The sequence below is a fragment of the Crinia signifera genome, chromosome 5 (assembly GCF_055691185.1).
Source record: "Crinia signifera chromosome 5, ASM5569118v1, whole genome shotgun sequence".
NCBI classification, from domain to species: domain Eukaryota; kingdom Metazoa; phylum Chordata; class Amphibia; order Anura; family Myobatrachidae; genus Crinia; species Crinia signifera.
The window spans coordinates 226,614,117-226,640,639 of record NC_139221.1 but is presented as its reverse complement, the minus strand read 5'-3'; the positions used below and the strand labels follow the sequence as shown (position 1 = coordinate 226,640,639).

Genomic DNA, 26,523 nt, shown 5'->3' with positions numbered 1-26,523 from the left:
CAACCAGCAGGTTGCATAGGTACAGATTGATCTGCTCCTGCGATAGAATCACCAGCCGCTGCCATCTGCCAATAGTGGGCTTGTGCGCCCCGATCTGACGAGGCCCTACACCGCTACCCCTAATCCCAGCCTGAAGCAGAGATGGGCAGGGAAAAAAGTTTACCGCTGCTCCTGCATCCTTGTCAGATGGAGCGCCTCTCCACCAGCTAAGGAAATCGGGCGATTCCTAGCGCTGGCTGAGAGGTGCTCCATTTGTATAGTCAAACTGCGGCCCTCCAGATGTTGTAAAACTACAAATCCCAGCATGCCTTGCCACAGTTTTACTATAAGGGAGTGTTAAAACTGTGGCAAGGCATGCTGGGATTTGTAGTTTCACAACATCTGGAGGGCCGCAGTTTGAGGACCCATGTTGTAGACCAGTTGTAGCCAACCCTAGCCCTCGAGAGCTACCAACGGTTCACATTTCCAGACAACCTAGCTGCTGCACAGCTGCACTCATTAATCACTGACACATTTTAAAAGATCCACAGGTGGAGCTAATTAGCTCACTTGTGATTCTGTGAGGAAACCTGCAAAACATGCACTGTTGGTAGCTCTCGAGGACTAGGGTTGGCTACCCCAGTTGTAGACAAACTGATGTCCCTCCACCACCCTCAAACATTTCAAATAAGAAACCCCACCTTTAAATTCAGGAAATAAGTAAAAGTGAAACTAGTTGAGGCAAGACAAGACATTACAAGTTACTAGTTACAAATCTTGGATATCACCCAATCATGTATATAACACTGTACAGTTTTATTTAAGCGAGACATCACACATTCATGTAGATATTCCAATTTTAATTTAGGTCATTTTTTCTCTAATTCATGCCTGAGATACACTTTACGGACAGTCCAATTACCCATCACACAGCATGATAAAAACCTAGGGTGATGTTATGTAACTTTTCTAAAATGGAACAAGAATTTGATATAAAAAAAACAAACATACTAATATTTAGTATGTGACACTTCACATTCCACATAAATAACTTTTCAGGTTTTTTTCATATTTTTTTTTATATAAATTACCACTAAAGACCTTTGTTTGTTGGCAAAGACTGACTGAGGATAATTCATTATGCTGTACCCTCCTTGTACTCATGAAGCACAGCTGAAATAAACAAGACTTAAACCTTCAGTAGCAAAGCAACCAAGGAAAGGAGGAGGAGGAGGGGAATTAAGTGGATATTAATGAAAACCTACATTGTCGTTTGTGTACTAGGGGCTCAGAAATAGGAATATAAAATAATTTGCTAATTCGTTTTATTTACCCTTGTGTGAATTGCTGGTAAAATACAGAACACTTAAGTTGGCCAACAGTACCCAAACCATACAGCAAAATCGTAACCTTCTCTGGGATCTTAAGCGCAATCTGCCTGCTACTGAAATGATCCATTACTGCCCCCACATCTATTGCAGATAATCTGATGTTAGAAATACGAAAACGATGCAAAAAGTCCTGTACCAGAGGAATAAATGGCAGGTTAGCAATCAGTCATCACCTGCAGAACAGATCATATTTTAGAATTGTTGTGTGTTTTAGGGTTCTATAGAAAGGGCAATATACTTCAGGGAGTGTGCCAATTAGGGCAATATGTTGGCTACACTAATCTAGAGAATATCTAACAACTATTTTAATGGAATACTGCGCCTAAAATTTCAGCAGCCATTTGTAACATTAAGGGCCAGATGTATCAAGTGATTTTTATTTTATTTTTAAACAGATCCAATCAGCTCCTTTCATTTGTCAAACCATTTTTACCAGCCTGTAACATGGTAGTTAGGAGCTGATTGGCTGGTTGTTTAGAACTCTCCATGTCATCACTTTTTGAAGCTTGATACATCTGGCCCTAAAAGACGGACAAGCAGAGGTTTCCAGATCCTGCCTTATTGTACCTGTGTCTTCCTGCAATAATGGACAGACTTGTGCTGAAGGTTTTCAAAAGACCCACCAAGAAACCTAATGGCTGCCTTTTATCTAATACAAATGAGAACGGCGTAATGGATGTTACCTATGGAAGATATGAAATAAGTTGTCACAATCTGCAAAAATATAAATTGGCCTGGGAGCCCCCCCCTCTATCACCATGTAGTGCAGCACTACGGTTCTCGTTTCTGATAGAGAGATATAGGTGTGCGTAAAAAGAAAAAATATATATCAGTGCACATATATTGCAGTATGATGTACAAAGTTGTCTTATGGAAATGCTACAGAAACCAGGCTAATTCCCATTGTATTAGGATAATATTCCTTCCTTATGTTTGACATAGGTAACAATCTACAGCTGTGCACTAGATTCTATCAAGACCTGTATATCAAATACTCATCTAGAGGAAAAAAAAAAAAATGTTAAAGACATAAAATGGTATAACAATAAATCCCTTTAAGGTCACTTAAATAATGGGACATTGAACGCATACAAATTTAAAATATGAAGTGATTTGATTCTATTGATGTATCAACCTCAAAGAGGAACTCTAGTGCCCCATCCACTCCCTGCACCCACACAGCACTTTCAAAAATACAATGTGTTTTCCGTAAGATGGCAATCCATGTGGTGTCCGCTATGAGCGTAGCAAAACTGAGGTAGTCAACCAGGGTGAAGGCTCAGCATAAAAAGATTTTAATAACCACTGAAAGCTGCTTTTCCATTCTTCTCTTAAGACATTAAGCAATGGGAATTCTTGTTCAATTTTCAGTGCCTCAACGACATGTTCCCAAACTCAAGGACAAAGTGGGGAGGTGGGGGGGGGGGGGGGAGATGTAGCAAGTAAAAGTAGGCAATTTGTTTTCGGATCCGGTCATTTGCATTATTCAGTACGCAGCGCAGAAGCTCAAACAGCTCAGATGATCTCAAGTCCAATAGCTGTAGTTTGTTTACCGTAGCGGGCAAGTTGTCAGATTTCTGTAAAATGTTTTTGCCGCTTTACTGTTCACCTAGACAGGCATACTGGTTATCTAACTGAAGTCGGAGGGCCTGATTCTGTGCAGCTTCTTCTCTTGCACGGTTTTTATGTTTTACCATCTCAAACGTCTTCTCCATTTCTTTATCCCTGTTGTGAAATAAAACAGGGTCAAGGTTCAGCGATGGGAAAAGACTAAAACATGAGCATACCGGACTTCTTTCAATCACCTCTAATGGAACAGAATTAGTGCAGCAGTAGTGTTCATATACAAAACCACATAAACTATATGCAACTAAATACTTGCTTTCAGTACCTACATTTGCACTGGAGATAAAGTTTGACTGTAGACTTAATACTGTGGTTCTGAATATTTTTAAGCTAGGCACTGATGCAGACTAATGCAAGCTGGAAGCAATTGCTGCTGCATTGCGTGATCAGAACTAGAGTACAGTCACCCGTGCTGCCAGACTATGCCCATGCACCGTTCCATAGAAGGACATAGCTGCACCAGTCCGAACACAATCAGTGATTATAGCCTATATGTAGTCGCCCAATTACACTCCTTTAGCCACAAGCCGAGGTGAGACCGTTGTGTACAGCTCTGCAACATTGGTATGTGCATATGCTCTGCTCAAGAGCATTACCAGTGTGAAGCCACTCAAAACAGATCTGCAAAAAAAACTTGTGTTCAACTATGTACAAGACAGTATGTTTGAAAGTGAACCTCACGGACCGGTCCAGATGTCAACTGCTTAATGCATCTAATATTGTAATGGGAGAGGACAGGCTTATGTTCTAGTGCGCTCACCAAAAAATGAAGGTCTGTATACACTGTATGATTGTGACAGCTCGGCATTAGCAAACGCATACACACTTCCTCACTGCTCTGTACATGCAAAGCAGGGGTTCGTTTCCAAACCGCAGGATCACATATTGTGTGCAGAATGCAGCACTGCCCCCCCCACCGGCAAGTAACGCTGCCAGGGATCAGTGTGTACGGACATTTGGTTGTACCTTCATATACTGCACTGTAGAGAAATAGATGCATTGGAGTACTTACCTGCGGGTCTCACTATGCTTGGCAGTGGATTGTAGTGATGGGAACTGGGCATCATTATAGATTTCTGGCGGACCCTGGGGTTTCCTTGCTGGAGCAGCTCTGGCAGCAGGAGGTCTATATACACCAGACTGGACTGGCTCTGGAGCTTCTGGAACTAACAAAAAATAGAAATGTCAAACTAGCGGCAAAACACAGACTTACTATAAATCTGTAGTAACGTATCTTTACAAAAAGCATATATGGAAATAGGATTTAAAAAAATAAAATAAAAAAGCTAGATGTGCACAAACTACACTTTATTTATAAAGGATTCAATTAACCAAGCTTAAAATGACATTTTAGTGTAGCTGTTACTTCTAATAACACTAACAGCACAGGAAGAACGTGATTGGCTGAGGTATGACTTACCAACATTTACAGGGGCTTGAGCAGGAGCAGCCTTATTCCAAGGCCCCGATGTCTTGTCTCCGCCATAGCCTCCAGCATCCTCCCAGTCTGCACCTTGCTCTTCCTTTTTCTCATTATCATCATCTTCCTTTTCATTGCTGCAATATTAAATCGAGAATAGTACACAGAATTCATATCCATATTCTGATAGTAATGTCATACTAGGGCAGAGAATGACCTAACCGTATTTACAGGGAAATAAAAATGTTAACTTTAAGTGCTGTATCTGAACACATGGTTTACCTGCCTGTATTAGGTTACAGTACAAAAAGCAGATACCACAGGCATTTCATTGTGATATCATTAAACATTCACAAAATGACCACAAAGCAACTACCAAGCTGTCAATCACCGCAGGCCTCCTAATATTGCAGCCTCCTGTATAACAGATAAGATTAGTAACGAATACTGGTAGGACTTACATATTCGGCCCAGTAATACCCATGGTTAGGACAAATCAGTGCGCAAAATCGGATCATGTTACCACTTCACTACCTCAAATGAAAAGCATACTGTAGTGGGCAAGTGGAAAAATGTATTTGGCACACAAGCAGTGTCATGTGACCAACCCTGTCAAAGTCAATTTTCTAGACTGTCCTCACAGGAAGGGAATATCCCCAGCTCTTTATGAATTGGACAATGTATAGGCGTTGCAGCGCATTGGTCATACAATACCATGAAGTCCTGTATTACAAAACTTTACTAGATTCAGACTTGTACGTGTCACATTCCTCACGTCAGGATAGATAAGCATTATGATTATGTACAGAGGATTACATCCCAATAGATGCATTGGATGATACAGAAATTTGCGCCCTACATTACCATAACATACCAACCAGCCAGACTGGACAGAAACTAAAGCTGGGTACAATTTAAGATTAGCATCAGGTGATGCTTCTCTGTCAGTCTACTATACATTTCCAGTCCAGACCAATGCAACTGTTCCAACAGATGAAAGTGAGACATTAAGAGAATGGGATTATCCATGTACTGCTGCAAGATGGGCATACACTGTCAGATAAAATGCCTGTTACATGGAGATCTCCGTGTATGGCCACATGATTTGTGCGTCCTCGCCCTTGGGAGGAGACAAAGTAACAGGTGAAATGCAGCAGCTATACACAGCCCAATGCAGGCAGATTTGTTGCACGCATACACTGTACAATCTGCGACAGCTGCCGCTATTGGACCAATGGGCAACATAATCCTATAGTGTGCAGTATGCTCAGCATTGTTTTTCCATTCATCTGTGGCATGTTTTAAAAATGCTGTTGGTGAGATACAAGCAGCATCTACAACAAAGAGGAAAGTATACACAAAGGGGTAGTTTATTTACCCACATACATTTCTGGGTTTAATTGACAATCTGATTTACCCTGCACGTTAAGCACGGGAATGTGCGCTTAACAGATTTTTCCTTGCAGGTCCTGAAGCTGCAAAGTCTACGTTAAGTGCACAACCTTGAGCTTACTGCATGAGAAAGGGAGTCTTAATTGAATAGCTTTGGGGCTGACAATTAGCTTATGTGCAAATACTGCATGGATAAATACATATATTTGTGGTGTTGAGCCAAGTCAATAGTCCAAAGAAAGAATGCAAAAGTACCGGTCACAGGAAAAGTTTACAGCATACACAGATTCGATTTATTTTTTGCTACCACTTCATTAATTAGCAACCTGATTAATAAGCCCACCCCTAACATTATTCTCTTGCTTATTTATAAGAACACAATAGTCCATCGCCTACTCAGTAACCTCAAACCAAACAGCGAGAAAGTGCTATTTAACCAAGCTCATTCACCAGATAAAAAATCTGGTACTGGATGGGAGCAAAGAACAATCAGAAATGTGCTCACAAACCCAGGAAAATGGACAAAAACATTCAGTCAAATTGTTTAAGTCAAATAGGTTCAACTGCAGTACCGTGTCTGAGCGAAAGTTTTTGTCCTTTTCCAGATTTTGGGAGCAAATTTCTGAAGTAAATATAGGGAATTTGGTACTCACCGATAATTCCTTTTCTCCAAGGCAGCAGGGGACACTGCAGTCTTCACGTATAGAGTTGGAGTACTGGAGGAGTCGTCACTTTAAGAAAGTTTAGATGTGGCTGGCTCCTCCCCCCTCTATCCCCACCAGACCCCAGTCTTAGAAAAAAAACTGTGTCCGAGAGAGGAAGGTGATAGGCAAGAAACCAAGAAGGAGGAGGATACTATTAAACTAAAGAAAAACACAGACTAAGGTTTTGCAACAAGCAACCTGAGAAGACTATATACACACCCATAAAAATAGGTATAGAAAACAGGGATTTTGTACTTACCGTAAATCCTTTTCTCCGAGTCCACAGGTGTCACTGGAGTTACACTGGGGAATAGAAGGCGACCACAGGGAGCATGGGCACTTTAAAATAATTAATCAGTGTGACCAACTCCTCCCCTTCTACTTCCCCTCCCAGGCAGTCATAAAGATCGTGCCCGAAAGGGAGCAGAAAGATATAACACACATCCGAGAGGAGGTTCATCACAACATAACATCATTCAATACGTATAGTAGAAAAAGAATATATATATATATGAAAAAACAAACACACACACACACACACACACAGAGTCAAACCAGACGAGACAGGTGTGTAATAACCATGTTTAAATAACCCTGACAAGGGAAAACTCCAGAGGTTACCCAATAGGAACCTAACACTGAACGTAACAGGTGGAGAACAGCGCTGAGGTGGGCGTCCAGTGACACCTGTGGACTCGGAGAAAAGGATTTACGGTAAGTACAAAATCCCTGTTTCTCCTTCATCCACTAGGTGTCACTGGAGTTACACTGGGGACGTCCCAGAGCTTTCAACCCGGGTGGGTGAGCGCTGAGATCCCCTTAAAACAGAGCGGCCAAACTGAGAAGCTGGTGCCGCAAAGGTATCAAACCTATAAAAGCGCACAAAGGTGTGCCGACCTGACCATGTCGCAGCACGACAGAGCTGTTGCAAGGAGACCCCACGGGCAGCCGCCCATGAAGGACCCACCGATCTGGTGGAGTGCGCACCTATGTTAGTAGGAGGCGTCTGAGCCTCAGCAAGGTATGCCTGACGAATTGTCAGACGGATCCATCTGGCCAGCGTTTGCTTTGAAGCTGGCCATCCACGACGCACTGGGTCGTAGGTAACAAACAAGACATCAGTCTTGCGAAGAGAGGCCGTGCGAGAGACATAAATCCGCAGGGCCCTCACCACATCCAAAGACCTATCCTCAGGTGGAGCCTCTGTGAATGCTGGAACCACTATGGGTTGGTTCACGTGGAACGCTGAGACCACCTTTGGAAGGAAGGAGAGACTGGTACGGAGCTCTGCTCTGTCCGGGTGAAACTGGAGGAACGGTGAGCGACAAGAAAGCGCCCCCAGTTCCGAAACGCGCCTGGCCGAGGCCAGAGCCAAAAGAAGAACCACCTTCCAAGTGAGATATCGAAGATCCACCTCTTCTAACGGCTCAAAAATCGATGACCTCAAATACCTGAGGACCAACTCTAGGTCCCAGGGAGCCGTAGGTGGACGAATAGGGGGCTGAAGCCTTAGCACCCCCTGGAAAAACGTGTGGACTTCCGGAATGAGAGCTATACGTTTCTGGAAAAAAACTGAAAGTGCTGAAACCTGCACCTTAAGTGTATTCAGTCTAAGTCCAGAGTTTAACCCCTCCTGTAAAAACAGGAGCAACCGAGCCTTCTTGAACAGAGTAGAGGACACTCTGCGTCTTTCGCACCACGCCACATAGGATCTCCAAATACGATGATAGTGTCTGGAGGTGACTTCCTTCCTGGCCCTCATCATTGTAGGTATCACCGCCCTAGGGATACCTGCATGTCTCAAGATGGACCTCTCAGCAGCCACGCCGTCAAATGTAGACGTCCTAAATCTGGGTAGATGAAGGGACCCTGACTGAGGAGGTCCTCTTGAAGAGGTAGCGGACACGGCTCGTCGATTAGAAGATCCGTCAGGTTGGTGTACCACGAGCGCCGGGGCCAATCCGGCGCTATCAGAAGCGCTGTTACCCCCTCCCTGCGAATGCGCTGTAATACCCAAAGTATCAGCGGAAAGGGAGGAAAGAGGTAAATGAACTGGAAAGGCCAAGGGGCGACCAGAGCGTCCACCCCTGCGGCCTGAGGATCTCGAGTCCGCGCGAAGTATGTTGGGAGCTGGAAGTTGTGGCGGGACGCCATCAGATCCGCCTGCGGACACCCCCCAACAATGTACTAGGGACTGAAATACCTGAGGGTTGAGGCACCACTCCCCCTGGTGGGCATGTTGCCGACTTAGAAAGTCGGCCTCCCAATTGTCTACTCCGGGGATGAACACCGCTGACAAGGCCTGAGCATGATTCTGAGCCCAGAGGATGATCCTGCTTACTTCCTTCATCGCCGCCTTGCTCCGAGTGCCGCCCTGTTTGTTTATGTAGGCGACGGCTGTGGCGTTGTCGGACTGAACTCTGATTGCTCTGCTCCGCAGCAGGTGTCCCGCCTGCAGAAGAGCATAGTAGACTGCTCTGAGTTCCAGCACATTGATGGAGAGTAAGCTCTCCTGCCTCGTCCATAAACCCTGGAACTGGTGTTCCAGCGTTACCGCCCCCCAGCCTCGAAGGCTGGCGTCTGTGGTGAGGAGAGTCCAATCCCATATGCCGAACCTCCTGCCCCTTTGCAGGTTTTCGGAGTTGAGCCACCACAGCAGAGACAGACGGGCTCGAGGAGACAGGGTCACCCGCTGCTGAAGATGCAGGTGGGACCCTGACCACTGGTGAAGGAGAGACAACTGGAATTGGCGCGAGTGGAAGCGGCCATATTGTACCGCCTCGAAGGAGGACACCATCTTCCCCAAGAGTCTGGTGCAAAGGTGCACCGTTACCTGTGGCCGTCGCAAGACCGACCTGACCAGGACCTGCAGGGACTGAACTTTGTCGGGCGGTAGAAAAACCTTCATCTGCTGGGTGTCCAGAATCATCCCCAAAAAGAGAAGACGTTGGGACGGCTGTAGCTGAGACTTTGCAAAGTTCAGAATCCACCCATGACTGATGAGTCTCCTGGGTGAGTCTTATGTTGGACAACAGGGCCTCCCTCGAACGATTCTTCAGAAGATCGTCCAAGTAGGGGATGATGGTAATCCCCTGTGCCCTGAGGACCTCCATCATCACCGCCATCACCTTGGTGAAGACCCTGGGGGCCGATGAGAGACCGAACGGCAGGGCCTGGAACTGCCAGTGTTGTTCCTGTATAGCGAACCGGAGGAAGGCCTGGTGAGGAGGCCAGATGGGGATGTGCAGGTATGCGTCCCTGATATCCAAGGATACCAGGAACTCTCCCTGTTCCAGTCCCTGAATCACCGACTGCAGGGACTCCATCTTGAATTTGACCGCTTGTAGAAACGGATTCAAATCCTTTAGATTTAGTATAGGCCTTACCGAGCCATCCGGCTTCGGCACAAGGAACAGACTGGAGTAGTATCCCTGAGTACGCTGATCCTCGGGTACTGGTATCACAACTCCCGTTGTCCGCAGCTTGTTGATTGCTGACAACAGAAGTTGCGCCTTGTCTCCTGAGACTGGGAGACCGGTCTTGAAAAACCTGTTTGGAGGGACTAACCTGAAATGGATTTTGTAACCCTGGGTCACGAGATCCCTTACTCACGAGTCCTGACAAGACTGCAGCCAGATGTGACAGAAGGACAGCAGTCAGGCCCCGACTCTGGGATCCCCCAGATGAGACCGTGGACAGTCATGCGGCTGGCTTTGAGGACTTGGGCTCCTGGACAGCTGCCGAGGCGCCTCTGCCTCGTCCTCTGGAGCCTCTAGATGGAGCTCCGCCTCTGGAACGACCTCTGAATCTGGTCGTAGGCCGAAAGGAGGGCCTTTGAGGGGTCCTGCGTGTAGCTGGAGGAGCCGCTGAGGGGAGGAAGTGGGACTTACCCCCCGTTGCTTGGGAGATCCACTTGTCGAGCTCTGGCCCGAAAAGAACCTCCCCATTGAATGCCAGGGCCTCCACAGCACGCTTGGACTCTGCGTCAGCCTGCCATTGGCGTAACCAGAGAGCTCTGCGAGCTGATATAGATAAGGCCGAAACCTTGGCTGCAACCATGCAGACGTCAGAAGAGGCGTCTATTAGATAATTGGATGCCTCCTGGATCTGTTCAGCCAGCTGAACAATAGAAGCAGGGTCAGAGCCCTCACGGACCTCTGTTAGGATCTGAGAAGCCCATACCCCCATGGCTTTATTTACCCAGCACCCGACCTGGGCCGGACGCTGAATAATTCCAGCTGCTGAAAAAATGTTCTTAAGGGTTACCTCCAACTTACGGTCAGAAGTATCCTTAAGAGTGGTTGCACCCGGCACCGGGAGAACCGTCTTTTTGGACAGTTGTGAGACTGAAGAGTCCACTACTGGAGGAATCTCGACCCTCTTTCTACCCTCTGGTGGAAGATGGAATTTTTTATCAGGATGATTCCAAGCCTGCAATATATGTTCATCCAACTCCTCCGCTGGGGGGAAGGTGGGTGACTGCCTTTGTCTCTTTCCAAAGAAAGAAGGACGAGCAGGAATGTCTGTGTCATCTGACACCTTGCAGGCAACCTTTACCATATGCATAAGGTCCTCCAGACCTGGAGTGGCTGAGGCCGGCTCTTGCGTAACTAACGCCTGAGCCTCAGGTTCCACATCATCATCATCATAATTATCTGGAAGGGCAAATTCGCCCTCCTCCAGATCAGGCATATCGTCATACTCCCCAGAATCCCCAGAGGGCTGTAATACCCTTTTCCTGAGTAAGGTAGGGGGATTTTGCCTAGAAGATGAAGCAATGGCGCCCTCTGCTGGTGTCAAGGCCTTTGTTAAGCTCTGCACAGCAGAAGTCAAAGAAGCCTGTTGAGTTCTGGAAGTCTCTCTGTCCTTTTGAGCTGCAGAGAGCTCGCAAGCTAAATGAGACATCACATCAGCTAATTGTGATGCCCAAACAGGGGTATGAACGGGGGACTCTGGAGCTGGGGGTAAAGCAGCGCATTTATCACATACAGAGTCTCCCTCCTTAGAAGGTGTAAATTTAACAGCACACTTCTTGCAAGTAACCCTCTTGGAGCTACCCCCTGCCATGGTTCAACAGAACACCCAGCAATCACCACACACTACCAGACTGATCACAGATAGTAGGTATAGGATAGGCAGCAATATATTATGCTGGAAGGGAGAGACAGTGAAAGTAAAAGAGCTGTCACAGAGCTTTGTACAGCGCTATGGCATATACCTAGGAGCGCTATAGCTCTAAGTTTGAGACACAGCCCAAACTGTCTCCACCTAGCTCTAATCCCCACTGTAACTCACAGACCGGATAGAGCGTTCAGCAGGACGGTCACCAGGGGACAGGAATCGCCCAACTGCAGTCAGGATAGATCTGCAGCGCAACTGTGGAGCCTCCAGCAGCGTGTTCAAACGGCGCCAAATGTCCAAGATGGCCGCCGCGACTTGCAGGAACGCTGGGGTATGCCAAGGCCTGCTGGGAAGTACCGCGCGGTAACTCCGCCCCCCGCCTGGCAGCTCCGTCACCCATAATGGCGCCAGGTTTAAAAAAACCCTCTGCTGCACCGCCGTTTGTGTCCCTGACCTTCCTCTAATAGGAAGGCAGGGTAATACTCACAGTGCTGCGGCCATGCCGTCGGCGGTGGGGCTGGGGGAGGATCGGGTGCACGCTGCGTGAGAGCGGTGCCCGTTACAGCTCCAGAAACGGTGGTCTCTGTCAGCCAGGGAGCCGGGCGCAAACCCTTAAGCAGCAGCCGGCTCCCTCCGGCAGGCTCCCACGTCGCAGGCAGATAGTAGCAGCAACTATCTGCCTGTCCTCAAAGGCAAAACTTGCTGCTTTATGCCCTAATTATCAAAAAGCCCAGGAGATGAGCCAAATGTGACCTGCTCCCTTTTGGGCACGATCTAAGACTGTCTGGGAGGGGAAGTAGAAGGGGAGGAGTTGGTCACACTGATTAATTATTTTAAAGTGCCCATGCTCCCTGTGGTCGCCTTCTATTCCCCAGTGTAACTCCAGTGACACCTAGTGGATGAAGGAGAAACACACAGAGTCATACAATCGGAATGACCCCACCACCGTTTTTCAAAAACATAATAAAGGTCTAATAAAGACTAAACATTGTGTAACATGGCAGGAAGACTAGCGCTGGGAGGGCGTGCAGTGTCCCCTGCTGCCTTGGAGAATAGGAATTATCGGTGAGTACCAAATTCCCTATTTCTCCCTCAGCAGCAGGGGACACTTCAGTCTTCACGTATGGGAATAATACCAAAGCACTACTCCCGGGTGGGAGAGCGCTGAGATTCCTGCAAGACCGCTCTGCCAAACGATGCCGACTTGGCAAAAGTGTCAAACTTATAAAAACGAGCAAATGTATTTGAACTCGACCAGGTGGCTGCCCTGCGTAACGGAAGCCCCTTTCGCTAGAGCCCAGGAAGTGCTAACTGATCTGGTAGAGTGCGCTGTTATCCTTGAAGGGGCACTCTTACTTGCATGAAGATAGGCTTCCTGTATGGTCAGGCAAATCCATTGCGCCAAAGTTTGCTTGGACGCAGGCCAACCCCTGCGTTCTGCACAATAGAGAACAAAAAGACTGTCCGTTTTTCTTAACGGAGCTGCTTTGGACAGATAGGTACGTAAAGCACGCACCACATCCAATGAAGCTGAGTCCTCAGCAAAAACCGGAATGACAATAGGCTGGTTTAGATGAAAAGCTGAAACCACCTTTGGGAGGAAAGATCGATTTGTCCTCAGTTCAGCTCTGTCGTTATGTAAAATCAGAAAAGGGGGACGGCAAGATAAGGCCCCTAACTCCGATACCCGTCGAGCAGAAGCTAATGCTAATAGCATAACCGTCTTCCAAGTGACGTATTTCAGGTTCACCGAAACAAGGGGTTCAAAAAGGTCAGACTGTAAGAATTTTAGAACCAAAGACAAGTCCCAAGGTTCCGTAGGAGACACGAAAGGAGGTTGAAGCCTCAAAACTCCCTTCAAAAAGGTTTGTACCTCCGGTACGAGGGCTAACCGGCGGTGGAAAAAAAACGAAAGCTGAAAGCTGTACCTTTAATGAAGCCAAACGCAAACCTTTTTCCAGGCCCACCTGGAGAAATTCTAGTAATCTAGATAAGCTAAAAACCGCCCTTGGGAAACCATGCTTTTCGCAACAGCATATGTAGCTCTTCCAGATCCTATGATAATGGGCCCAAGTTACACCCTTCCTAGCCTGAAGCATAGTTGGTATAACCTTTGAAGGAATGCCCCTTCGTTTTAGCAACTCGGCCTCAACAGCCAGGCCGTTAAATGAAGATGATGCAAGCTTGGGTAGGCGAATGGCCCTTGTTGAAGTAGGTCTTGTCTCAGAGGAAGACGCCAAGGGGTGTCCACCAATAGAAGTTTGAGGTCTGAGTACCATGCCCTCCGAGGCCAATCCGGGGCTCTTTTTATCTTCTTTAGCACTCTTGGGAGCAACGAAAATGGTGGGAATATGTACACCAGATTGTAGTTCCACGGGACTGACAGAGCATCCATCGCCACTGCTGCAGGATCCAGAGATCTGGCGCAGTAAGCCAGAAGCTTATGGTTCCGTCTGGAGGCCATTAGATCTATTTCGGGCTTGCCCCACCGCAGGATCAGTTGGTGAAACACTTCTGGGTGGAGGGCCCACTCTCCCGGATGAAACTCCTGGCGACTGAGATAATCCGCCTGCCAATTCTCTACCCCCGGAATGAAGACTACCGAGAAGTTTTTGGCATAGGCTTCTGCCCATTCCAGAATGGGACGGACTTCTCGCATGGCCGTTCTGCTTCTGGTGCCCCCTTGGCGATTTATATAAGCGACCGCTGTCGCGTTGTCCGATTGAATTCTGATCTGTCGACCTTGGAGAAGACTGTGCGCCTGCAACAAAGTCAGTCTGATGGCCCTCAGTTCCAAGATGTTTATTGGAAGTTTCGATTCCTGAGGAGACCACCTCCCCTGAAACGTGTGGTCCAAAGCCACTGCACCCCAGCCCCTGAGGCTGGCGTCTGTCGTGACTATGGTCCACATACAAGGGCTGAAACTGCGCCCCTGAAGTAGATGTGGGGTGTGAAGCCACCAGCGAAGAGACGATCGGGCCTTCCGAGAGTGATTTTCTTGTGGATCTGAAGGTGAGATCCCGACCATTGTGACAGATTCTCTTGAAAAGTCAGAGAATGGAACCGCCCGTAACGAAGGGCCTCGAAAGAGGCCAAAATTAGCCCCAACAAGCGGGTATACAGATGAGCCGAGAGTCTGCGTGGATGCACGACCTGTCTTACCCTCGTCTGCAGAGTTCTTATCTTCTCCTATGGTAAGAAAACCTTCTCGACTGTCGAAGATGAGACTGAGAAACTGCAATCTTTGAGAAGGGTTTAGTTGAGATTTTTTGAAATTCACTATCCATCCATTTTGAACCAAAAAACTGCAGGTTTGGATAGCGTCGGCTACAAGTTTCTTCTGACTCAAAGACTTGAGGAGGAGGTCGTCTAAATATGGGATGATGATTATTCCCTGGAGCTGTGATCATACACGCCATTACTTTTGTAAACACCCGAGGGGCAGAAGAAAGGCCGAAAGGAAGCCCCCTGAACTGGAAATGGCGGTTCTGCACCGCGAACCTTAAGAATCTGATGCGGTTCCCAAATTGGCACATGTAGGTACGCGTCCTTTATATCTAAGGAAAGGAGAAATTCTCCCTTTTCCAATGACGCCACTACCGACCGTATAGATTCCATTTTGAATTTGTGGTAGCACACAAATTCGTTCAGTTGTTTTAAATTCAGAATCGGCCGAACAGAACTGTCCGGCTTGGGCACCACAAAGACGCTGGAGTAGTATCCCTTTCCTTCTTGGTGATTTGGCACTGGAATAATTACACCTGACTCGAGAAAAGTCTGTATGGCGCCGCATAGAGCCAATCTTGACTCGACGGACGTTGGAAGACTTATAGGAAAGAATTTGTTTGGAGGCGGAGTGGAGAACTCCAGCTTGTAGCCCTGCGAAACTAACTGGAGAACCCATGCATCCGTGCAATGAGTCCTCCATGTTTCTGCAAAAAGCAAAAGTCTGGCGCCCACCTTGGGATCCCCCAAGTGAGCGGGCAGACAGTCATGCCACTGACTTTTCAGAGGATTTACAAACTGTCTTTTTGGAGCAGGAGCAGAGGACGGGAGGAATGTAGACTTCCCTCCTGTGGCCTGGGAAATAAGTCTATCCAGTTCAGGGCCGAACAAAACCTCCCCCGTGTAAAGAAGCGCCTCTGCCGCTTTCTTAATCTCTGGCTCAGCCTGCCAAGAGCGCAGCCAAACCGTGCGCCTAGCAAGTACAGCTGAGGCCGAGGCCTTCGCTGCTAAAGTAGAAATATCAGATGCTGCTTCCCCGACATATGTGGAAGCATCTCTATGTGGAAGGCCTCTGATTAGGTCAGCAGCCCAATTCTCCATTGCTCTGGCCACCCAAGAAGAGGCGAGAGCAGGCCGTAAAACACCCACCGTGGTGTAAATATTTTTTAAAGAACCATCCAGGCGTCTATCTGGAGCCTCCTTAAGGGGAAACCGCCCCCGGAATGGGGAGAGTGGTCTTCTTTGACAGGACGTGATGAGGATACGTCCGGCGCAGGAGGAGTCTCCCACTTTGCCCTTGACTCTGAAGAAAAAGGGTACAGAGTGTTAAGTCTTTTAGACAACTGAAATTTTTTTATCAGGAGTTTTCCAGATCTTGAATAAAGGATTATCCAATTCTTCAGAGTCTGGAAAATTTAGAGGCTGTTTCTGTACCCGACCAAAAATAGATACTTGTGAGGGTACCGACGTATCGGCTATGTTAAGGGTAGAACGAACCTCCCTGGTCTGGTGGGGATAGAGGGGGGAGGAGCCAGCCACATCTAAACTTTCTTAAAGTGACGACTCCTCCAGTACTCCAACTCTATACGTGAAGACTGCAGTGTCCCCTGCTGCTGAGGGAGAAATTACATTTGCTTCCATCCAGTACCATATTTTTATTCCATCCAAGCAACTAGTTGGATGGTTGGAGGAAAGTTGGTCTGATGTGTGGCCAGACTAAGGTGACAAATGCCCAAGTCAAACAATCACACCTCCCTACTCATACATGCGATTTCTTCTACAGAACCTTCACCACCTGGACCTCAATTGTTCTCTCATGGTTAATGTAGCTTCCATTATCTGTTTTCTGGCTCACCACTACCTAAAGGCCAGAATAGAGCTCATTTTCCTAGTGTCTCTACTACCCTTCAGTCCGTCAACAATAACTGCTCTTCCCACTTGCCTTAGACTAGATTTGTGAAGTCACAGATGACACTATTAGGTTCCCTCTAAATTAAGTGGGAATACAGTGGCTTGTAAAATGTATTAGATCAAGATATGTCAGTTGTGACTCAACCTTTAAGGGGCATACACACAGATGTGTGCTAAGCTATTTAGGGTAGGCGATTTCCCTGTGTCCAGATCTCCCATGGGGAGCACATACACATGCAGAGATTTGTGCTAAGCAATTTTGCTTAAGCGAAAAAAAAGCCGGGTAGTGGTTCAGAATGAGACATTGCGATCAGTATCTCATTCTGTACACAGATTTAAAGGGCCTACACACATGGTGATATTAAGGCATTTTCTAAACGACTTTGCTTAGTTTGGCAAAGTCGATGAGAACGCCCCTACTACATCGGTGTGTAGGGGTTATAGCGACAGCGATGCGCGTCACTATCGCTGGCTGAGATTGATGAGCAGTGTCCATCAATCTCGCTGGTTGCCAGTGTTCTCCCCCGGAGAACAGTGGCGCTGTCTGCTCACTCAGAGCTGACCGCTCGCTCTGTGTGTGGGCTGTCAGCTCCGTATGCTGAGCAAGAGGCGTAGAACTGCCTGATTTAGCATAGCTTATGTCGCTGGCAGAAACCGCCATGTAAGTCGGGCAGTTCTATGCCTCTGTTGCTCAGCATACACAGAGAGATCTGTGCTTACTTTCTAAGCAATCTAGTCAGATTAATTAGAAAATAGCACAAATTCGCTCTGTGTGTATGCCCCTTTAGATTTTAAAAACACGTTTGCAATAACCCCCTGATACTGGTCCCTTTCCCACTAGCTCATAACATCTCACTGTCCCCACCCTCCTCTAGAGCAGAACCCAACTAGTCACATGCTCTTAAAATTGGTATTTGCTAGTGTTATTTATATGAACTGTTCAGGATTGCTTGTGCTATACTGCACGGAATATTTTGTACAGTTTTGTAGAGTTTCAACCAATGTGGAAATATTTAATTTAATAAAATTGTTCCACATTTAGTATTACTGGTGAGATAAGTATAGACCAGTTATATAAATAGGATCAGTACATATTTTGACATACTTATATAAATATGACAAAGGGAAGAGGAGCCTTATGAGTTTTAATCTGTAGTGGGGTGAGGGCTGACTACATGGGAAGTACAGACCAGAAACTACACAATGGAAAGGTGATGGTGAAATGAGGGTGGGCATTCCACAAATTAGGACTGGCAGAGGAGGTATCCTGAATGCAAGTATGCGATTACTTATTAATGATGCCTTAAAACAGGGGTGGGGAACCTCCGGCCTACGGGCCATAAACGGCCCCCGTAGCCAGTGTGATTGGCCCGCCTACCTGCCTGACGGCTTGTCTGGGATTCATGAAAGGGTGTGTTCTCACGAGAAGTGTCCTTAGCAGCAGCCAGAGCAAGGGATGGGAGCCTGGGATGGGTTAAGCTGCCAGCCGGTGCGCGGGACATGTAAAGCAGAACATTTGTAAGTGCCTATTGTAGATATGGCCCTCAAACTATTTTAACACATTAGAAATGGCCCTTGGAACGAACAAGGTTCCCCACTCCTGCCTTAAGAGTGAAGACGGTGGGTATGCAGAGCAAAGGAGACTTTAGATGAAGGAAGGAGTGGAGAGGGCTAAGGGCATTTTACAAGAGACACCTGAGGTACAAGGAGCAAGTGGAGATTCAGAAGGGGAAGGTTGGCTTATGAACTTGTCCCATAGAAGCAACAGTATTTATTAGCAGTTATATATATGCCCCAGTGGAGCTTACAATCTATATTCCCGACCACATGTACACAGACACTCACTCTAGGATTAATTTTGCTGGGAGCCAATTAGCCTACCAGTATATTTTTGGAAAGTGGGAGGAAACCCACCCAAGTATAGGGAGAATATACAAACTCCGCACAGTTCAGGCCCATACACACTTTCCGATTTTCAGCTGAAAATTGCCTAGTGTGTATGCCCTCCAGATTGCCGACTATCGATGATGCGCGCTTCCGCATCAATCGCTAGCAAGGTGGTTCATCTGCTGGTTTTACCAGCAGATGTAGCGATGATGGATGGTTTCTCGCCCAGGCCACCCGGTAACACTCTCTGCTGCGCCCCCCCCTCCCTGCTTTGCTTAACACCGAGCAGGGAGCACTGCTGGCCACCAATGTTTTAGGCAGTAATATATACATTGCTGGCTTATGCCAGCAATGTATATATTTCCGGCACCACTGGCCACCAATGTATTGTTACTTATAAGCCAGTAATATATACATTGCTGGCATAGGCCAGCAATGTATATATTATTGGCACCAATGATTATTAATTTGCTTGCTGCCCACAAATAATTATGAATTAACCAGTAGTATATACATTGCTGGAACATGCCAGCAATGTATAATTTACTGGCATCACTGCCCACCAGTGAGGCCAGTACTTAGAAGCCAGTAATATATACATTAACACATGCCAGCAATGTATATATATTACTGGCACCACTGGACACCAATGATTATAAATAAGCTTGTAATTTATACATTGCTGGCACAGGCCAGCAATGTATATATTATGAGCACCACTGCCCACCAGGGTTAAAGTAAGCAGAAACGGGGCGGAACTGTGTTCCATTTTGGAGGCAGAATGGTTCCGCCTCAGTCCGCATCGCATCGCTAAACAGCTGACAGCTGGGCAGAGCGGTGGGAAATATGGATGTCTCAGAGCAGGTCCATGCGTCCGTGGCACAGCTATTTTTAAATGATGTGCCAACTCACGGCTCGTGAGCCAATCAGGGACGGCAACAAATGAGAAGAGAATTTCACCACCTCACCAGAACCACTTTAAAGTACTGCTGCGCACCCTTGTTTAGTAATAATAGTCAGTAATGTAAACACTGCTGGAGCAGACAGCAATGTATATGATACCACTGGCCATCAATGTATATTTTTTATGGCGTTAATGTATACACTGCCGGCACAGGTCTACAATGTATATGTTACTGCCGCCACTGCCCCCCAATGTATATTTAGTTATGGCGGTAACATACATTGCTGGTGCAGGTGAACGGATTTCTCCCTACGTGCACAGCGTCAAATGAAATCGTAGTTGTGCACATGGGCGGGATTTTGCCCAGTTGGAGAAGAGTGAGGTGGCGTTTACCTGTTTGCTGGGCTCCGAATATACGCAGCCCAGAGATCAGTTCTGAATCAGGCCCCTAGAACAGAAATGCACTGAATAAAATGGCAGCTGCTCCTACCCTTGGTATTCAAACCCTGCCCATTATGTAATATGAAAGATTTTCAGCAAAGTCTTTCACCTCCTGAAAATCTCTCACTCTTTGGGGAAAATAGTTCAGTGTGTACGCACTACTTTGAAAGATAAATGTATATACACACTGGGCGACTGAGCTGAAAGTCGCTCAAAACAGGAGGTTTGAGCGGTTTTCAGCTCAAAGACGCCCAGTGTCTATGGCCCGGCGGTGAGCACTGCTGCGCCCTCCTGCAACATCGCCAGGAAAGTAGTTCAGGACGGCTTTGCATAGCGCTCAGCTATGCAACGCTGTCCTACCCCATCCGTCAACGCCGGGTGAAAGCGGCTTTCCCCGCAGCGATGATGGCGATCATCGCTGTCCATACACGCTGGGCATAGTCACCCAGTGTGCATGGACCTTATCAGAGATTTTGGCAAAGTCTTTTGAAATGAAAATCTTCTAGTGTGTATGGGCCTTTAAAGCCATGGTGGGAATCGAACCAGTGACCTCAGTGCTGTGAGGTGGTAATGCCAACCAATACACCATCCATACTGCCCAGAACAGTAGGGATTAAGTGTCTATATTGTACTAAAAGCATTATAGGATTAACCCCGACAGTAACATTACCACTAGTGACAGATGTGTGCATCTATGTGTGGAGAGATGAGAAAAAGGGGCCCGATTCAGGCCTGCTTGCTAGGCTGCATAGCAAGCAGTTAACCTGCTTGCTATGCAGTGAATATACGCAGCCTAGCGAGCCCCGCCCTAGACTTAGATGAACGCTGATGGCAGATTGAAGGCGGGAGCTGAACATAACGTGAGGTCAGCCGCCCACCCAGATCATGCAGGGCTACGCCTGCGTTTGGTGGGTCTGCTCAGCGTCTCTATGGACATACCCATGAAATGCCAGTGCCCACCCCGGAACAATCCCTACCTGTCAGCCATCAAGCGCCCAGGTGAAAGAAAGATTTGCCAGAAGCACTCACTGTGGGGGTTTGCACATGCGCATACCCCCACCATCTGGGAAAAATTCAGACCTGTGCGAACAGGTCCGAACCTGCCCCAAAGTGTTCAAAGCTGTATTACCCAACTGCACCATTGTCTTATTGTGCAAATAAAACTGAAAGAATGACTGCAGAAGCTCTAGCAAATGTCCCAGTCTCCTGTGCAAGCACTCCAGGTACCTTGCCTAAAAGCAAGTAAAAAGTGCAGCAGCCAGAGAAGGTTACATAACAGCATGGGAGCAAGTACAAGGAGACTGCTGCTGCTACTACACTGGACTAGAGGCAGTGCAGGAACAAAGTATGACTATACCCAGTCACTAAAACTCTGGTTACTTAACTCCACAAGAACACAAGCTTTCAGTGAAGGTGTATTACCTTATTTGCAATGAGTGAACCCTAAGGCCACTGTAGTCAACTTCTTTTTGCTCAAACTCTTTCCACTCATCGTCAACCTTCTACGAATAAAAGAAAAGGGGGAAAAAAGTTAAGCAAAATATTTGCACATATACAGTAAAAGCCAACAAACGCATGATATGATACAGGTGTCACTGAAGAGATAAAAGAGCACAGATATACAACAGACAGGTACCCAATGCTCTCTACAAGTCATGTCACTGATGCCCCTATTTAGTGAAGTATCCCCCCCACAACAATTTATACCCCACAATATCTTCAAATCATAGCAAGCTTACCTACAGTATATTAATGATGTGCCAATGATATATAGCCACAACATTTTTTAGATTTTATGTGTTTATCTACCTACTAATTATTGCGGCTATATATGTCCAGTGTTCTCCCCAGTGCTGTTTTTTCGGGCCTGCCACACTGCATTACCGTGGCATGGTAGAGTGGTACGCTTGGCGGGCAGAGCAGTGGACAACAATGCCAGCAGAGCCGCAGCTATTTGGAAACATGTGCTGCCTCAGTCACGAGCCAATCAGAGCTCGCTGTCCTGCAGCTAACCAGGAACGGCAGTGGTGGCTCCTGATTGGCTCGCGAACCTGCACAAGTTTTGAAGTAGCTAACCTGCCAGAAGGGTTGTCTACCGCCCTGCCTGGCTCCCTCTCTCCGGCACAGTGTCTCCCATCTCACCTGGCTGGGGCTCCCTCTCTGGCACAGTGAGTAGGAATGGGATGGGTAATCACCCTGGCAAAGAGCCTGCCGGTAAGTGGCACTTGTGGTATAACGAGTAATGGCCATTATGGCGTGTGGTATATGTAATGGGTATTATGGCGTGTGGTATATGTAATGGGTATTATGGCGTGTGGTATAACGAGTAATGGCCATTATGGCGTGTGGTATATGTAATGGGTATTATGGCGTGTGGTAGAATATGTAATTGGTATTACAGCGTGGCATTATGTGTAATGGGCATTAGTGGGTGGCATAACCGCATGTAGTGTGTGATGTGCAGTAGACAGTACACAGAACATTTTTGGCACTCGTGGTGCCAATATTTAGTGTGTTCGGTGGTGTGGGCTGAGACATTTTTAACTGCAATGAGTGCAAATATGCGGTATTAAACGCACCCCTCTAACAATGCAGCGCCTCACTTTATTGTGAAGACCCCCAACCGGCTACTTCTTGATGCCACTCTGCTGGAAGAATTTTCTGGAGGAGAAAACTGATGTCATTGGCACATCATAAATATAGGCTTTAATAGTCTTTAATTTGATATTACATATCATTCTTTACTACACTGTTTAATTGGCTATATTTCACGGCCTGATTTCTAGTGCTGTTTATTACTTTTCTTCTACTTTTTGGGGACCGAGTACACCATTTCAACAGTGGCGGAAACCGGAAAATCCCTTCAGTGCTCAACATATACTGTTTTAATGCTTTTCACATCAGCTCCTTAGTTTAGATGTGTTTAGCCATTTTATGCAGCTAAAACCAGTCAATTTAATTGCCCCCATTCTTAGATCTTTTTGAATTTAGCATTTTTGGAATTGGCCTAGGAAGAACTGCTGGGTACCATATGTGACTGCTGATTAGTTACCTGCCTTAGGCTCTGTAAGAAAGGACAAGTGTGGACTGTGTGCTTTTGCAGCAGCCTACAGTGTTATTTTGATGTGGGTGCTAATTGGCTGTAAGAAAAGGTTTATTGCACTTAATGAAAACACTGAGCGGTTTGTGTATTTTCATTTCACACTTATTCACAACATCTTCAGCCATGCTTACATCAAGGCATGTTCTAACAGTAAGGCATTCCTGTTTTTTCCCTCTCTCATTAGCAAATCAGTAACTGAAATATGGAATTAGTATGACATGGACTGATCAATGAATGATTCACCATTAACGGTCTCCATTGACATGCCATTGGTACTTTACATTGATAGGACACTATAGTTTGGAAACCATTGATTGGAACAAAAGAATGTGGTACAGCAATGAGAGAGGGAAAGTGGTGCGCATCGCTTAGCATTTTGCATGAGGGAAAATGGTCCTCTCACAAATGACCTCTGAGCACTCCAACGAATTGGAGCCCACAAGAGGAAGAGGGCAGATAGATTTGCCTGTTCACATGAGGAGGCACGTGCCCTGGGGCAGCAACTGGCAGAATCAGCCTTGAGTGAGCAACATAACTTCAGAAGAGCCACTGAAGAGCTCAGCAGCAGGAAAGCCTGGCAATTTTATCAATGTGCCCGTACACATCTGTTTGCAGCCATGCACATGGGCTTGGACGGCACTAACCTGCTTGCTGAGCTCTGATAACACCAAGCCCAGCGAGCAGGTCACAAACAGGCCCTATATATCAGCTGTTCAATGAAACAAACAATATAATGCTGGACCATCGGGTAGTGTACCAGTGATATGTCTGAACGGCATTGTTCACAGCGCTATCGCATCGGTTGTGCATCTCAGCCAGTTCCCAATATATAGGAGTATTGTGTCATGTGCATGGCCGAACCGTTGACCACCCATAAACCCGCACCAGCAGGCGAATGGCAGCTCAATGGGCTGCCGAGGAAGCCATCATTACCTGCCCAAGTCTCACTTCACAATGATACCGGTTAGAAGTGAAAATATAGCCACTGTAACTGCTCAGGACAAATGTGATCGAGACTGACTGGTCCTCTTATCACATTGAATGCTGCTTGGGGATGCACTGCTGCTAGAATATGACAGCGTACCTCCTCCAGTGTCCGTGAGACAAGAAAGTGCCCAGAGTCCATTTTTACAAAGCTGCAACCTACTGAGGAATGAATAAAGGGAGTTTACAACTAGTACTAGAAGCAGTTTCAATGAGAAAAGAAAACTTTAAACCCTGGTACATAATTTGCAGAAATTAAGGTCTCCAATCTCCAAATAATGTTGTACTCCCAGGATATCAGTATTTCCAGGCTCCAATCTCTGAATTGGGATTAAGTGAAAAACAGTTATGAATAAAAAAAAGGAGAAAAAAGTTATTTCTGATCCAACCCTCTGCTCCATGCTATCCATCTCGCCCAACTCAGTTCTCACAGCCAGTGTATAAGTAGAAGAAAATGTAGAGGGAAAAAAAAACAGACTCCCGCACGCTGACTTCTACGGACTGCATCATCAGCTTACCAAAGAAGCGCAAATGCTGTCAGGGAAACATTGACATGTGCACGACCCTTCTTCCCCAGCAACAGCTGAAACCCTAGAAGCACATTAAAGCTGGCAGAAAGACTTCCAATAGAAGCCCTATTTGCCAATCAGTCCAGTAGGATTCTTGCTGGGATGTGGGGTGGGCAGCTCAGTTTGTGTATAAAAAGGGGGCATGGCATCTATACATGCAATGCGAGCAAGAGGCCAGGTTATAGGGGAACATCTTAAGGGGTGGGTGTATTTTTCCCTTTAAAAAGTGGGCAGGGTGCATGAACACTAGTCCAGCATATGATTAGCAGGTAGTGCTTCCAATGCAAAGTGCAATCACTGAGGGTGGGCCAATACCATAATACTTTGGATTTAAATGATCAAATACCAGTGTATTTTTGGTACTCAAACCCCCAGAATCAGAATCCCTAGCAGTAACACATTGGCATGCATGTTTCTAGTACTTTGCTTAAAAAAAAAAAAAAAATTCCAATTTTACACTAAACCTAATTACCAGTGTTTGCACAAATCCCCTTGATATGAGGACAGCAAGTGACAGCTGTCATGAAGGCAGGAAGTCACCATTGTAATGGGCCCCATACATCAGCAATCACAATTTATGGATTTCCAAATACAGGGATTTTTTGGCCAGATAAATGGATTTTACAATCTATCTGACTTTGCCCACACATTACAGATTTATTTCAGTGATCAGCAGATTTTTCCATCTAAAGATTGCATCTTCATATCTGGAAATTGCCCAATCGATTACTGTTCATAATGTAAATAGATGAAGACGACGAATTGGGAATGCCCACACATATAAAAAAAGGATCTGCAGATAATACCAGATTATTAAACATGTTTAAAAACCTGATTAAGCAATCGATTGGCAATTTTGATTGGGATTGCCAAAAGGGGGAGCCCACACATCTAAAATTAATTGTGGCAATCATCTCCATATCTGAAAATTGTCACAATTAATTGCTGATGTATGGGGCCCTTAAGAAGGACTGAAGGCCAGTGCTACAGGAAAACTGGCCTATCATAAGAACTGCAGAATAGAGCGAAGTGACTACTGCATTGCTAAATTAAGGTAGGTGGAAATTATAATGTTTAAAATAAACCATAACTGGTAATGCAAAAGCATAGGGGACACAGGAACTATAGTCCTGGCAAAAAATACCTGGGACATACAAGACATTAGAAAAATGACACGTTGTATAGAGTACATAGTGAGAAATCCTGCAGCACTACCCGCAGGAGAAAGGTGACAGCTTCAACATAAAGCTCACACATGATTACCAGGGCGCAGCCCAGCCGCAAAAGAGGGGCAGCTACTGCTATTACACACTGCGCCCTCTCCCATCCCGCCCTCTGGCACCCATCCTGCCAGATCACTAGTCAGCAAGGTGTAGGGAAGCATCAGCCACACCAACATGGCGACCATATGGGCAAGTGACAGGGCCGCATACTGTAGCGCTGATGTAGCACATGTCCCCCGCACACACGTAGAGCGGGGGCTGCTGCTAGGGGCCGGTACCTTCTCTTGCTGCGGGTCCTGCGACTCACTCCTGCCGCCGGACTTCTCCTTCTTGACGATCTTGCTCCCCCCGCCCAACGTGGTCAGTGAGGACTGTGCCCCCTCCGGCGGCCTTGCTGCCCCCTTGGTGCCGGCCGCGATGGCGGCGCCTCCCTTCTCTTTCTTCTTCTTCTTGTCCCTTTTGGCGAAGAAGTCGTCCAGGCTCCGCTCCTCGGGCTCGGCCATGCTGGCGGGATCTGGACCACGCTGTGGAAGGTGCTGCGTATGAGGCGAGGGACACAGCACACGGCACTCACCGGGTCACACTGGCTGCAGCGGCGAGGCCGGAAGCGCTGCCCACACCCGGGGACGCACTACTGTAACCG

The 26,523-nt window shown here is 46.8% G+C and overlaps 1 protein-coding gene across 1 annotated transcript; it reads right to left on the bottom strand.

Moving 5' to 3' along the window:
• Positions 1-771: 771 nt before the first annotated feature.
• On the bottom strand, positions 772-26,523 carry CDV3 (CDV3 homolog). The gene is made up of 5 exons (XM_083188592.1): positions 26,159-26,523; positions 21,424-21,503; positions 4,417-4,553; positions 4,009-4,162; positions 772-3,095 (listed from the first exon to the last, which is right to left on the bottom strand). The coding sequence occupies exons 1-5, from the start codon at positions 26,381-26,383 to the stop codon at positions 2,969-2,971; spliced, it is 723 nt and encodes a 240-aa protein (XP_083044718.1). The 5' UTR covers positions 26,384-26,523; the 3' UTR covers positions 772-2,968.